Source organism: Elephantulus edwardii, unplaced genomic scaffold (genome assembly GCF_000299155.1).
Source record: "Elephantulus edwardii isolate Elephantulus edwardi_28Jun2011 unplaced genomic scaffold, EleEdw1.0 scaffold00273, whole genome shotgun sequence".
Taxonomy (NCBI): domain Eukaryota; kingdom Metazoa; phylum Chordata; class Mammalia; order Macroscelidea; family Macroscelididae; genus Elephantulus; species Elephantulus edwardii.
In genome coordinates this window covers 1,386,724-1,402,534 of record NW_006400023.1, presented here as the reverse complement: position 1 = coordinate 1,402,534, position 15,811 = coordinate 1,386,724, and the positions used below count along the sequence as shown (strand labels likewise).

The following is a 15,811-nucleotide window of genomic DNA, read 5'->3' as shown; positions in this document are numbered from 1 at the left end:
CTCCAGCACCACAGCTCAAAAGCATCAACTCTCCTTCTGTCCTCCCTAGTCATTGTCCAACTCTCTGATGCATAACAAGCGATTGCAAAGACCATAGCCTGTATCAGGCGCACCTTAGTCTCCAGAGAGACACCGGCATTCCAGTATTCATATATGTGTATTCAAACTGGCATACTCTAAAGACTGGAGCATTATCATCTTAGGGTGTCTCCTGGTTAGGAGGCTATAACAGAGCTGTTGAAGTAATTAAAAAAAAAAAAAAATTAAACGAAACTGGGTTTTTAATGGCTAATATTTTGAAATAGATTCTCCCTGGCCTTTTTTTCTGAGGTACTTCTGGGTATACTCAAGCCTTTGGTCAGCAGCCAAGCACATTAACCTTTTGCACAGTCCAAGGACTCTGAATTGAGTCCTGGTAGCCTTGTGCATTATTCCTTGGCTGCTTCAATTTGAATCTACCAGCAACTCCGCAAGAAGGAAGATATTGTTTTTCCATAAAGATCTATAGCCTTAGAAATCAATGGAAGGTTTGCATTCATTAGAATTGAATGGAGGGGAGTGGATGGGACTCTGAAGATAATACTGTGAAGTGATTGAATGAGAGGACTCTAGAACCAGACCCTTTGAGTTCAAACCCCTTAATAATAGTGAGCCCCAGGTCATATTGGATAACAATACTACAGGAATGGCTAGAAGGAAGAAATAGCTAATCACAGTTGTTAATGGGGTGCGTGGGGGGGGGGATCTCTGTACAGCTGTTAGTACTTATTATTGACCAATGCTACCACCTGCTGGACATCTGGAGCAAGGTTTTTTGGCTAAGGGCTTCTTGGTGGGGACCTAATCCTGGAGAGGGAGTAGGAACTAAAGAATAGAACTGTAATTTGCTCCAAGTGCTACAGAATGCAGCAGACTCAGCTCTTGTTTGTGGCCACAGAGGGCACCATGGGAAATGAGATAGGGCCTCAGGAGGAGGGAGGAAGAAGCTAGCCTGGCCCAGTGCCTGTTTCGATCCCTGTGTCCTCCAAGCCCGGCCTGAGCCAAGAGGAACCAGCTTCAGGGAAGGAATGGGGAGAGAGAAGGTCATTGCTGACGTCAGGGACATGCAGGTAGGAGGTAAACACAGTTTTGACCGATATTTATCTACCTTCCTCCTGTTCCTACTTGCTGGACAGCCTTTTTTCTAGCACTCCTTGAACAGCTCTCACATTCAGCACTGCTCTGGCCTCACACTACTGAGCTCTCACTCAGGTGCTATTGCTTCTCCCCACCCTGGCCCTTAGGCTGGCACGGGTGGGGATAAACAAGACAGAGAGGACGCCTTGAGGGCCCAGTGCTTTCATATGACATCCCCTGTGTAGGGCAGAAGTGAGTGTGAATATGGGGACCAGAGGCTTCTGTGCTCATTTCCCCAGTGCAGCCCCAGGAGCCCCTGGAAGGTAGCTTGTATTGGTGTCTCAACACAAGAAACTGAGACATACAAGAAACTCAATACAAGAAAATCTAAGAGTCACTGAGTGACTCAGTCATTGGAGGGCTCTCTGAAGGGGTGGGGAGGTGGTTGGGCCATGACTCTAGGACACTCCTGGCCCAGATGTCTTCCAGAGGGAGCCAAGGATTTTGCATGTTTAACAAGTTCGCCCAGGACTCAGGACATCTGATGCCTGGTTATTCTCATTTCAGTCTGAGAAGCTCCAGCTTTCAGGTCTGCTCCAACTCTGAAGATCGGAATGAACTTCCTTCATCCATTTTATCTGCGGACAAGAGGGCCAGGGCAGACTGCCAAAGAGAGGAAGAGAGCCATTTTATTAGCAAAAATAAATAATATATAATGGGCAAATGGAAAGAAATGATCACTCAAGAATCCAGTGGAGAAATCCTGGGGGAAAAAAGTCAGTCGCTTAATCTAGAGGCTGAGGTGGGTGGGCGCCAGAGAGGTTCCGGGAGCTAGTCCTCCACCCAGTGGGGGCAGCAGGGTAATCAGGGGCGTCTCGCATTCCCCAAGCAGCACGTCCCTGCGGAGCCCGGCACCCCTGTCCAGCACCTTGGCTTTCAGGCTGAGGTTGGGGAGGTCAAGCGGGCCGAGCCCGTCGAAGAAGAAATCCTCGTTGAAGATGGGGTTGGCACTGCACTTGACCACACGGCTCCGCTGGCCCCGCGGTCGCACGCGCGGCCGCAGCCTCAGCACCACGCAGCAGCCGCCGCCACCGCTCCCGGAGGATTTCCGCGACCCGGGCAGGCCTTCCGCGCTCACCAGGCGCAGCCGCAGCCGCCGCGGCCCCGCGGGGTACTCGGCCGAGAGGCGCAGTTGCCCTCCGCGCGGCCCGAGGCGCAGCACGCTCTCCTTGGTTGGCCGCAGCTGGCAGCACAGGAAGTCCAGGTGGAAGAGCGGCGGCGCGGGCGGCCCCGCGCTGCGCGGCGCGTACGGGCTTGTGTCGGCCGAGCTCGCCTCCTCCGGGGACAGGGACTGCAGCCGGCGCTGGCCGGGGTCTGGGCGCGGGGAGCCGAAGGGCGACGAGTCGGGCGACGAGGCCGTGTCGCTGTCGGGGGCCCGGCAGAGACGCAGGTCCGGAGTGGAGACGTGCAGCCGGGACTGCGCTGGCGGGAGCCCTTCGGTGGGCGCGAGTCTTTCGGCGGGCGCGCGCGGCGGCGAGTGAAACAGGGACTCGCGCCGGCGCGTGTGCGGGCTCTCGGGGAGGAAGGCCCAGCCCTCGCGGCCCGCCAGGTGCGGCAGCGAGCAGACGGTGGGGAGGCCTCGCCCGCCCGCGTCGCGCCCCGGCGGAGGCTCGGCGCCGCCTGGGTCTGGGAGCCGCGGCGGGATGAAGAACTGCGGGATGCGGTCGGGAGTGAGGATGTTGGGACAGGAGGGCGGGCCCGGTGCGCGGCGCTTGGGGAACAAGTTGGAGGGCACCCACTGAGGTGCGGAGTCCACACTCCCCACGGTGTAGCCAGCCTTCTTCAACAGCCACATGCAGTGGGAAGAGAGTGATGGAAATGGGAATGCTGCGAAGGCGACAGAGTCTAAATCCTGGGTCTCAGTTTGGAGGGCTGGGTAGAGGAGAGAAGAGTAGTGATTCCAGGAGGGTGCACACGTTGTGCACAGCCATGCCTTCTCCTCAAGGGGCCAGGGTGCCCAGTCTTTATTTGAACAGGAAAGGCAAAGGGGAGCTAGGTTTAGAGGCTGGAAGAAATAGAGGGAGCCCAGAGCCAGACTCACATTTTCAGAGCCAGGTCTCAGACACTCAGTACACAACATCTTACAGGTACTAAAGATGCTCCTGTTCACCCCTGTTTAGTGTTGACACAACACACCCACTAGAATAAATGGAACAACACCTGCTTTACCCAAAGGTTTGTAGGGACAAACACAGATCCATAGCCCAAACCTGCGTGTACTACACCAGAACCCTTAAGGGACAACGAGGCCCTGAGAAGTCTCAGTCCCCCCCCTTCCCTCTCCATTCTGAAGACAAGACTTGTCTGGAGCCCCTCGGAGCTCCCTCCCCACCCGCGCGCACTTCTCTCTCGCGACAGGGCCATCCTTGGGCCTCCGGCCCCACCTGCCTCCACTGGCTCCTCCCTTGCTTTTCTGAGCCGCTCCAAGCCTGAAGCAAACTCACCGCACAACTTGCTGCTACACGGAGGGCACCTGGAGGTTCAAGGAGACGCACCTCTGGGAGGAACGGAATCCCTGATCCCTTAACCTGATCTAGTCCGCTGCCCACCAGGCCCTTGGGCCGCCCCTCACACTCTCCATTCCTTTCCTTCCTTGGAAACTGCGGAACACAAAGGCAGCTTTGATTCTCTGGCGATCCACAGAGCGCTCTCACGGCTCTAGAAGGCTTCGCTGCCCTGTGTTCACTGCCCCCCTGCACCACATTCCAGGAGCTTGGGATAGCGGCCAGGGTGGGTAGAATGGGGCGCCTAGAGTGCAGACCTCACCTGTGGGCCACCGCAGGGTCCTGGTTTCTGTTCCAGAGCAATCGGTGCCCCAAAAGGAGCCGCTTCCTCTCGAGCTTACTTCTCCAGCGCAGTCCTGGGAGGAGCTGGCAGGGACCTCTGCTGCCTACGTCGGACCTCTTTTTCCTGGATAAACACGGTTCTGTCTCTTCAGCCATCAAGCTGACCAGCCTTCGTAACTTCTGCCAGCCCTGGGCCAGCTCTGCATCCTGGCCTGGGCTGGTTGGAGAGTGGGTATGAGGGTGCAGTAAATACAGAGAAGGCTACCCCTGGGCCCCGACACCCCTTCCTGCAGCACTGGCATCACCTCAGTCCTCCTAGGTGAAGCTTACAATCATGGCCACACAAATAGCCTCTTCACAAAAGGGCCCTTGCCAGGGCCCTTCCTTTTGGCCTATTCTGGAGCACACTGCCAGGCCATCCTTAGTAGCCCTAGGGCAGAGCGACTTGCAAAGAATAGTTCTCTGTACACTGTGGCCAGGCTCAGTGTTTTTGGACATAGAGGTGCTGAAGATGGAGGTGGGCTCTGACAGTCAGGGCCATGGTCCCCATTATTAGCAGAAGCCTGTCCTATTAGCATAAACAGATGTTTCCCCCACCTCAGGCAGATCCTAGAAAGCTTCGGCCACCACTCTGGAGAAGATTATTGTTGCACTGCAGCTGGGACCACCACCCTTCTGTCTCAAAGGCAGCAAACTCATTCGCCCTGGGACCTTTAATACAGGCCGTATAATCTCTTGTGAGTGCTTCCCTCTTCATCTTTCAGATCTAGAGTCCCTCACTGAGATGCTTCTATCCGTGTGGGGGACCCCTGGTGGTGCAGTGAAGAGCTCTGCTGCTCCACTGTAGAAGGTCTCCCTACAAGGCCATTCTGGTCTGTCCTATAGAGTTGCTGTGAGTTGAAATCAACTTGATGGCACATTTTTTGTTTTTAAAAAAAAATCAATCTGACAATAATGTTTGGCTTACATTTAAATTTAGAGGTAGGGAAGAATTCAGGACAGTTTAATTCTGTGGCTTCTTTCATTCATTTATATCAGTTCCTGAGCACCTGCTATGTGTGAGGCACTCTTCTGGGCTCTAAGGTTATAAAAATGGTATGATTCTTATGGACACAGGGAAAAGAATCCCTATAATTTTTTAAAATTAATTTTAATTAAAGTTTACAGAGACTTAGGGTTTCCAGTCATTTATTGTTGCACTTTTTCTCCCTCCCTGTTCACTCTTCTCCTTGAAAAGAAAGAAAAACTCTTTCATTGCTATGCAGTCCTTCCCCCCAAGTCCACTCCACTATGCAGCCTTCACTCTGGACTTCTGTAATGACAAGAATACCCATTCATATATCCCTTTTAAACAGTTCTCTCCCTCATCTGTTTCAATGCAATATACATCATTCTCCCTGTCCTTTTCTTTCTTTCCTCAAACCTGATGTCAATTCTGTTTTACAGTAGTGGCCCTATGCAACATTTGTCATTTTGTGACTGAGATATTTCCCTCAGCATAATGTCCTCCAGGGTCATCCATTTTGCATATTTCATGAGTTCCTTGTTTTTCAATGCTGCATAGTGTTCCATTGTGTAAATATACCAGAGCTGCTCTATCCATCTGTTTGTTGATGGGCACTTGGGTTGTTTCCAACTCTTTGCTAATGTGAACAAAGCAATAAACATGAGTGTGCATATATCTGCTTGGATGTCAGTTATGGTCTCTTTAGGGTATATTCCCAGTAGTGGAATTGCTGGGTCAAATGGTATCTCTATTTGCAACTTTTTGAGAAAGCGCCATACAGCCTTCCATGGTGTTTGCACCATTTTACACTTCCACCGACAGTGAATAAGGATTCCAGTTTCTCCGCAACCTTGCCAGCATTTGATGTTTGCTGTTCTGTTAAATTTTGCTATTCTTACTGGGGTAAGATGATATAGTTGTTTTGATTTGCATCTCTCTTAGAGCTAGGGATTTTGAACATTTCTTCATGTGTTTGTTTGCCCTCTGAATGTCTTTGTTGACGTGTCGGTTCATATCCTGTGCCCATTTTTCAATTGGGTTATTTACCTTTATCTTGTTGTTGTGCTTGAGTATTTTATAAATTCTAGATCTAAGTCCCTTGTCTGACATGTCATTTCCAAATATTTTTTCCCAGTCTGTGGCTTCTCTTTTTACCCTGTTGGAGAAGTTTTTGGATATGCATAGAGATTTGATTCTTAGAAGGTCCCATTCATCTATTTTATCCTCTCCTCATTGCAGAAGAATCCCTATCATTTTATATATATTTATATGTATATATATGTATGTGTATGTATATGTAAATATATGTATGTCTATGTATATGTGTGTGTATATATATAATAGTATAGATATGTATATAAAATAAAACAAACAGATACCTCTCTGGATGTACTTACCAGTCTATGCCAAGAAATTTAGAAGACAGCTCCCTGACCAACTGACTGGAAGATGTCTATATTTATTCCTATCACCAAAATTTGTGACCATATAGAATGTGGAAATTATCAAACAATATCACTAATATTACATACAAACAAAATCTTGCTGAAGATTATTTTAAAAATAACTAGAACAGTGTATCGACAGAAAACTGCCAGAAATTTAAGTTGGATTTAGAAGAGGCTGTGGCACCAGGGCATAGGCGTGTTGGAGTCAGTGAGACTGGTATAGGTAAGGCTTCAGAGCTGTTGTACATAGGGTCATTATGAGTTGCAGGTGACTCGAGGGCAGCAACAACAACAAACACAACATGGCACAAAGTTATCTTTGCTGGTGTCAGATGGATCCTGGCTGAAAACAGAGAATACCAGAAGAATGTCTATCTGAGTTTTATTAACTATACAAAGGCATTTAATGCTGTGGATCATAACAAATTATAGCTAACACTGAGAAAAATGAGAATCTCAGAACTCTTAATTGAGTTCATGAGAAACCTATACCTAGACAAGAATCTGTTGTCCAAACAGAGCAAAGGTACACTGCATGATTTAAAATCAGGAAAGATGTGCATTAAGGCTGTGCATTATCCTTTCTCAATATCTGTCAGTGGGCTGAGCAAATAATTTGATAGGCTGGATTTTATGAAGAAGAATGTGGCCTCTGAGGAAGATTCAACAATCTGTGTTATATAGATGACACAACTTTATTTGCTGAAAGTGAGGAGGACCTGAAGCACTTACTGCAGAATTTAAAAGACTACAATTTTAAATATTAATTATGTCTCAACGTTGTTGTTATGTGCCATTGAGTCATTTGCGACTCATAGCGACCCTGTGTACAAGAGCCCTAAACACTGTTCTATCCTGTGTCAACCTCTCTGTCTCAAACACATTCATTCCCACCACTCCACTCACAGAATCGATCCATCTCATCGAGGGTCTCCCTCTCCTGCGCTGTCCCTCCACTCTCCCAAACATGATGTCCCTCTCCAAGGACCAGTCCCTCCTTGCAACATACCCAAAGTATGTCAGACGAAGCTTCAGAATCCTTGACTCCAGGGAACATTCTGGCTTCACCCGCTCCAGGACAAACCTGTTTGTTCTCCTAGCAGTCCATGGTATATTCAACACTCTTCTCTAGCACCACAACTCAAAGGCATCAATTCTCTTTCTAGAAAACAAAAATCTTCACCACTGGACCAATCAACAATATTATGATAGAGAAAAGGTTAAAATTTTCAACAATTTCATCTAATTTGAATTCCCAATCAACACCCTTGGCACCAACAGTTAAGAAATCAAAAGACATGTTGTATTTGGAAAATCTACTGTCAAGGACCTCCCTGGGGTCTTAAGGAGTAATGATATCAACTGAAGACTAAGGTACACCTGATTCAAGCCATAGTCTTTTCAGTCACTTGCTATACATCTAAAGTTGGATGATGGCAAAAGATGGCTGAAAAAAGAGTCCATGCTTTTGAGGTGTAGTGAAGAGTATTGAATATCCCATGGACTTCCAAAAGAATAAACAAATATATCCTGGATAAAGGTGACGTTAGGATGCTTCTTGGAGACAAGGATAGTGAAGCTTCATCTAACATAGTTTGGACTTGTTGTGAGGAGGGGCTAGTCCTTGGAAAAGGAGCTTGTGCTTGGAAAGGTGGAGGATCAGCAAAGGCAAAGATCCTCAATGAGGTGGAATGACTCAGTGGCTGCGGCTAAAGGCTCAAGTATATCAGAGATGATGAAGATGGCACAGGCTAAGACAGGGTTTGGATCAATTGTTCACAGGGTTGCTATGAATCATAGTTAACTCAGTAGCATCTAACTATATATATCGAGAGACAACTGTACCAGCAAAGTGTTGTGAGATGGAGAAAAGCAATGGCAATAGATAGAGGGAGATAAAGAGAGGAAAAATAGATAAAGGGAGATAGAGGAGAAACCGTCACTTAGATTCAGACCTCTAGCTTCCTAAATTGGGAGAGAATACATTTCTTTTGCCAATGATAGTTATAGTGCCTCTGTGATAGCAGCACTTGCTAAACCAAGACAGATCCCCTTCAAATGTCTACTAAGTATAGGGATCTCTGGTGGCCTACTGGTAAGAAGCTGCACTGCAGTCCCAGAGGTACACGGTTTGAAACCACTTGATGCTCTGCTGGAGAAGGAGAGGCAATCTGATCTGATTTGATGGTACACACACACACACACACACACACACACACACACACACACGTTAATTTAAAAAAAATTTTTTTAAGCCTACTAGATACAGAATTTGTTACAAATTCCTGTATAATTTTTCTTAATGTTTTCCATCTGTCTTGTCTTCCCCGATCTAACCCATATCAGTCCCTAACTTGCTCTAGTGTAAAGTCATGCACAGGTCTCCTAACTAGTGCTCCTGACTTCAGTGTTGTTGATCCCTAACTGCATTATGTAGATGACACAACCTTGTTTGCTGAAACTGAAGAGGACCTGAAGTGCTTGCTGCAGAAGGTCAAGGACTGTAGTCTTCAAGCCCAACATCAAGAAGACAAAGATTTTCACCACTGGGCCAATTGGCAGCACCATGATAGATAGAGGCTGAGGTTGTTAGCAATTACAGCTTGCTCAGCTCCACAGTCAACACTCAGGGCACCAGCAGTCAGGAATTCAAAAGATCAATTGCATTGGAAAAATCTGCTATCAGGGAACTATCTGGAGTACTGAAAAGCAATGATGTCAGTCTAGAAACTAAGGTGTGCCTAATACAGGCCATTGTCTTTGCAGTTACTTGCCATGCATCAGAGAGCTGGACAATGACTAAGGATGACAGAAGAATAATCAATGCCTTCAAAATGTGGTGCTAGAGTAGAGTCTTGAACATACCATGGACTGCCAAGAAAACAAAGAGGTCTGTCATGGAGAGGGTGAAACCAAGTTTCTCCTTGGAGGCTAGGATTTTGAAGCTCTGTCTCATATACTTTGGGCATGTGGCCAGGAGAGACCAGTGCTTAGAGAAGGACATCATACTTGAAAGGGTGGACGGACAGTGCAGGAGAGGAAGAACCTTGATGAGATGGATTGATACAGTGACTGGGGTTATGGGGGTTGGTGTGTCAGGATCAGAGACTGGCTCAGGACAGTACATGGTTCAGAGCTGCTGTACATAGGGTCACTATGGGTCACAGATGATCCGATGGCACATAACAATAACTGCCACTAATGTCAATGTTCCCAAAAGAAAAACTTTATAACTCTTTCAGAAATTTCTCCTTGTTGACTTTAAGCCTTATAGTCTTATGAAGCTTCCCATGGTCTATCTATCCCTGCTGATCTGCCTATCTTTATTGTTACACCTGCATGATTCAAGGCCCCCTGGGGCACAAGAGGAAATATCCTGCTTAGTTCTGTGCCACATCCATGATGGGGTGGCATAGGACTATTGTCTGGTTTGCAGAAGTAGATGCCTATGCCTCTTTTTCTGAGTTTCCAAGTTCTGCTGTAACCTGCTCAGCATCACAGTAACATGTAAACCTACCTTCTCCTGCCCTCCTCAGCACCCGCTCTGCTCCAAAATCAGCGTGTAGTTCCACCTCTGAGTACTTTTGCTCTTACTCTTCCTCTGACTGGATGTTACTCCGCACCTCAGCCTGCCTTGTGCAAAGCATTTAACTTTTTTAAAAAGTTTTTTCTTTTATATTGTTTTGCTCAAAAAGTTTGTATGTTTCACACTATTATTCATTCACATTGTGTTTCATACAATAATTCCTATGCATTATGTTTTATAAAATTAACTTTAAAAAAATTCATTGTTGCACATTTTCTTCCTCCCTTCCTTTTCTCTCACCCAGCCTATCCCACAATACACACCTTGTTCCAGATTGTTGTTGTACATATAATGTCTACTCATATCTTCCTTTCAGACAGTTCTTCTCCTCATCTGTTCTAATGTAGTGTTCATTCTCTATACATTCTTTTCCCATTCTCTCCCCAACAATCCCCATGTCTGTCCTATTTTTTTCCCTCCCCCCAATTTTTGTTCTTTTGTGATTGAGATATTTCACTCAGCATAATGTCTTTCAGGCTTCCCTGTGTTGTATAATGTTTTAGGAGTTAATTGTTTTTCTATGCTGCATAATATATCCATTCGTTTGTTGATAGGTGCTTGGTTGCTTCCATCTCTTTGCATTGTGAGTAATGCAACAATAAACATGGGTATGTATACATCTGCTTGAGTCTTAGCTGTGATTTCTTTAGAATATATTCCCAAAAGTGAAATTGCTGGGTCAAACAAATGGCATTTCTATTTCTAAATTTTTATTTTATTATTTTTTAAGTATTTTATCTTACTATTTTGTGTGTGTGTACCGTCAAATCACATCTGACTGGTACAGGAGGAGATTGCCCCTCCTCCAGCACAGCATCTGGTGGATTCAAACTGTGTACCTCTGGGATTGCAGTGCAGCTTCTTTCCACTAGGCCACCAGAGCTCCCTGCTATTTCTAAATTTTTTTTTTTCAGACTGACAGGTATTTTATTTTCCAAGGAATTTTGAGAAATGATCACAGTTGTAGGACGCCCAGAAGAAAAGAAAATCACACTTAAAGAAAAATTGTTTTAAACAATCTCTGACAACTTCCTAAAATCCTAGAGTTGCTTGTTTTGAGCCTAACTTACAAAAAAGATAAAACAGGAACAAACAGCATACTACATTGTGGAATTGGTGTCAGCTTGCCGGGCAGCTTCAGAGCAAGACCCCTGCGCTCAGCTCCTGGTAGAACTATTTCTAAATTTTTTTAAAAAAAATTTTAAAAAATGTCTTTTTGAGAAACTGCCAGACCATCTTCCATAGTGATTGTACTATTTTACAGTCCCACCAGCAGTAAATAAGAGTTCCAAAATCTCGACAACCTCACCAGCATTTGTTATTTGCTGCCCTGGTTGAACTTTTCTGTTGTTGCTGGGATGAGATGATACCTCATAGTTATTTTGAGAGTTTAACTTCTGAGAGTCTGTTCAAGCACAATGTCTTGTTTCTATAAAGCCTTTTCTGAACTTTTTCCTAATGTTGACTCCTCCCCGTTTTGTGCCTTCACTGCATCCATGGCAGGTAAGAGTGGGAGGAGTGTGATGGGAGCATTCTTTGCACACTGCTTCTGACCCCTATTCTCTTCCATTCATTAGTGAGCACCTCAAATCTCACCTGGTACCTGCTGTTCGGTCACTGTATTCTGTTGGTGCTGAAGGGGAAATGGGTATGTAAGAGGCTCTGCACTGATTAAATGTCCAACAACAGAAGGATCTTGGACAGAAAAATGTGGCTTGTAAGATTTTATTCACAGGGGAGTACTCTCCTTCATGTCATCATTTGCTTCCTGGAGTCCCCCTCACCGCCCGGTGGTTGGTCTTAGGTCAGTGGGGTCAGAGGTGGGCTCTCCTAAAGACAGTGACCATTACTGTGATGGCTCCTCTTCCAGCTTCAGCTGGAGGAAAACAGCTGCAAGAGAGAAAAACAGCTGCTGAGTGGCCGGAGGCAGGTGGGAGGGTAGCAGCTGATGGGGCACTCTGGGCAAGTTACTCCCAATCACCCATTATGAGGACCCTGCTGTGTGGGACAGGCTGAGCGAGATATGTTTAAAAAGTCTTAGTTGCTTTCTCCACGTTTTACCTATGTCCCAGCCCTAAAACACTGGCCCTCAGTTCTGGACTGGGTCATTAGCATTCTTCCTCCCTTCCGTTTGTTCTGGGGTGGGTAGGGACAGGGCAGAGCATAAGGGTGGAGGCTGAGGACCTCTTACCTGAAGACTTGGCATAAACCGTCTGCTCATCTCTGCTCTGGGCGACACAGGAGATGTAAATCTTCTGGTCCTCAATTTTTTCTACTTCAACATTCAGCACAGCCAGGGAGCCCAGAGGGATCAGTCTGAAGGGGCAGCTGGCTTAGCCCATCTCTCACTCAGCCCTCACCCCTGCCCTGGTACTGCCCACCCCCTTCCTGCGTTCACCGCATCAAGGGCTCATAAGTGGCTCTGGGCTCAGGCCCCATCTTCAGCTCCCAGAGAAGGTTGCATTCTGGACAAGAGGTTAGAGGGATTGCGTGGGAGTGGGAGGAAGGAGAGTGCCAGGTAGGGTCCCTGTATCCCAACTGCTGAGAGTAGCCTTCCTCTCAGGAATGAAAAATCCCATGACCTTGGCTAACAGTCTAAGGCTCTGCACTTACTTTTTGAACTTGATGTTGAGGTTAAGGGTGAACAGTCCCTCTCCAGCCAGGTAGGCTATTTTAGAGAAGGTCTCATCCATCATGGCTGCCAAGGACCCTCCATGAGCAAACCTGAAGGAGGGGCAGGGAGGAAGGTACAGCCGGGGTTCGCTGCACATGGAGCCTTTCCTCATCCTGGGTCGGAACGACCCCTGATCTCACTTCTCCAGATCCTGCCAAAACCATATCTCTAGCCTCAGGACAGCAGAACAGGAAAGACACAGATCTGGCTTCTGTCTGATCAAACTAGTCAAAACTGACCAACCAAGCTTTTCTCCAGTGTTAGCAACCACTGAGGCAATTCTTTTATTTCATCAAGAAATCCACCCCCCACCCCACCCCCACCCATGGAGTTAATGGGAAAGCCCTGGGGGCCATAACTGCCATTATTTGGAAGGCTGTGCTCACATAAGGAACAGAAACCCCCAGATGTTTTTGTCACCATCTTTGAAGCATGTCTGTGGGTTGTGTCTCACCGTCACCATTACCAGGGCAAGTACTGGGCCTGCCTTTCAAGACAGATGAGTGTTAACTGTACCTTATAACTTACGAAGTGCAATGTTATTGTTGTTATATACCATTGAGTGGAATGGAATCATAACTGGCCCTCCTGTGGGTTTTCAGAGGCAGTAAATTGCATGGAAGAGATTGCCCATCTTTCTTCCATGGAGCAGCTGTTTGGATTTGAACCATGTATGTGCCTTTGTGTTGGCAGTACAGCAGTTTACAGCTGGGCCAATAGTTGTTAGGTGCCTCCGTTTGATGAGGACTCATAGCAACAATGGATCTGAACCCTGTCCTGTGCTGTCCTTGTCATCTCTGATATACTCGAGTCCGTTGTTAGTCACTGTGCTAGTCCATCTCCTTGATAGCTTCCTTTCTTTCTATGACCCTCCAACATGATGGGTTTTCCCCAAGAACTGGCCTCTCCTAGGGAGCACCCTCGTTGGCCACCAGAGCTCCCTTAATCAAATGCAATACCAGCAAGGCCATGCCAGTGCAGCCTGCAGGAAGCTCACCTTTCTACAGGATACAGCAAACACTGGTTTTATTTAAAATGCAGAAAATTCTCACCTGCACTTGTGTAAGCTGACTCTCATGCCAGAGCTACTCCTCTGCTGGGTGCCAATTGCCATCAAGTTATTTTTGACTCATGGCAATTTCCTGTGTGCCCAAGGAGAACTCTGCCATAGAGGTTTTCAATGGTTATGATTTTGGCATGTAGTTAACAGGGCTTCCTTCTGAGGCTCTGCTGGGGGGATTGAACCTCTTCTAGCCTTACTAGTCAGAACTCCTCATTCATTGGGGGAAATGTGAAAGACTTTAGAGTGCAAACAACACAAACCCAATTTAAATGCCTGTCATTAAGCAGTCTGATCCTGATCCTGCACAGACCAGGGCAGATGCCTTGCTGTCCCACCATGAGTTACCATCCTGCACCTGCCACCCCTCTTTACTGGGCCTCCTCCACCCCCTCACCCCAGCACTGCCTTTGGTGGAAATAGCAAGGGGCCATGGAACCAAACCACATTGGTCTGACTCTTCCTGTGTGATCTCGAACAAGTTGCTCATGTGATGGGTAATGTTGGGTCTACGTGGTTAGGCCACAAGTCTCAGTATTATGTAATTATCCTTCATCTGATGATCTGATACACAGGGAGTTCCTTCAGGGTATAGCCTACATCTGGTGTATATGAACTTTCAGCTATGGCTTGAACCGGAAGCCTTCCACCTGACTGACTTATCTGGGACCCTTTAACCACTGCGACCATGTGAGTCAAGAGAAGCCTCCAGCCTGACTCCTGACCCATATATCTAGGTCTTGCAAGCCAGCCTCCACTACATCATAAGCCATTTCCTTAAAAGAATGCTCTATGTATTGATAAGAAACCTTGGGAACTCAACTGGTTATATGCAGGGGTGCTAACGGAAAGGTCAGCCATTCGAACCCCCAGTCACTCTTTAGGAGGAAGATGAGGTAGTCTATCTTCTAAAGATTTACAGCCCCAGAAACCTTATGGGCAGATTTACTTTTCCCTCTGAATCAGAATTGACTTGATAGAAGTGTGTTATATGAAATTTTTTGTTTATATAATCAACACTCTTGGTACCAGCAACCAAGAATTCAAAAGATTAATTGCATTGGGAAAATCTGCTGTCAGGGACCTCTCTGGAGTACTCAAAAGCAATGATGTCAGTCTAGAGACTAAGACTGCAATTACTTCCTATTCATCAGAGAGCTGGGCAATGACTAAGGATTATGGGAGAATTGATGCCTTTGAGTTGTGGTGCTGGAGAAGTGTATTGACTATACAATGGACTGCTGGGAGAAGAATCAGGTTCATGGTGGAGAGAGTGAAGCCAGGTTGCTCCTTGGATGCAATGATTTTGAAGCCTCATCTGACATATTTTGGGCATGCTGTGAAGAGGAACCAGTACTTGAGAGGGACGTCATGCTTGGAAGGGTAGGGCCACCGAACAAGAGAGGAAGACCCTGGATGAGATGGATTGACTCAGTGACTGGGGTAATGGGGTAGGTGTGACAGAGACAATGAGGGTGGCACAGGATAGAACAGGGTTCAGAGCTGTTGTACATAGGGTCACTATGAGTTGCAGGCAACTTGACGGCACATAACAACACATACACATGCACACACACTCTAGTCACTGTTTTGTTCCTTTAGACAACCTAACCTAATCTTTCCGAGCCTTCATTTTCCATTGTAAATGAAAAAAAAAAGTGAAGCTTTATGAGTACTTCTGAGCATTCCTTTCCTAACACATTCCAAAACTACTTGAAAAAAGGAAAAACCTTAGGCCTGTTCTTCCTTCCTTGTTCTCATTGGCCAGGCAGGGGACCTACTAGCAAGTTTCTACAGGGTGCTTCCTGGCTGGTTCCCCATTGCTTAGGGAACTTACCATCTTCTCTGACCCCACGCAGTCTGACTGTGCTTGGCCTCAACCGTGGATTGTCCTCCTCTGCCCACAGACTCTCACTAGTTTGGAGAGGGCAGTCTGAATTCATGGCCTCTGCAGAGATGCTGACATCTCTCTCATTGTTCAGTTGATTCAGGCCCATGTAGACCCTATGTATGCAGAGTCGAACTACGCTCTGTGGGGTTTTCGAGGTTATGACCTTTCAGAAGCAGATGACTTT

At 46.8% G+C, this 15,811-nt stretch overlaps 2 protein-coding genes across 2 annotated transcripts in view; both read right to left on the bottom strand.

Annotated features, from left to right (window-relative positions):
• Nucleotides 1-1,906: 1,906 nt before the first annotated feature.
• Nucleotides 1,907-2,971, bottom strand: C2CD4D (C2 calcium-dependent domain containing 4D). Its single transcript, XM_006900074.1, has one exon. The coding sequence runs from the start codon at nucleotides 2,969-2,971 to the stop codon at nucleotides 1,907-1,909; it is 1,065 nt and encodes a 354-aa protein (XP_006900136.1).
• An 8,877-nt stretch (nucleotides 2,972-11,848) lies between these two features.
• THEM5 (thioesterase superfamily member 5) overlaps nucleotides 11,849-15,811 on the bottom strand; it is a 7,444-nt gene continuing 3,481 nt past the window's right edge. The window contains exons 4-6 of the mRNA XM_006900073.1: nucleotides 12,616-12,726; nucleotides 12,194-12,318; nucleotides 11,849-11,892 (exon numbers count right to left, since the gene is read on the bottom strand). Coding sequence (XP_006900135.1) covers nucleotides 11,849-11,892; nucleotides 12,194-12,318; nucleotides 12,616-12,726 — 280 coding nt within the window. The remainder of the gene's footprint in view (nucleotides 11,893-12,193; nucleotides 12,319-12,615; nucleotides 12,727-15,811) is intronic.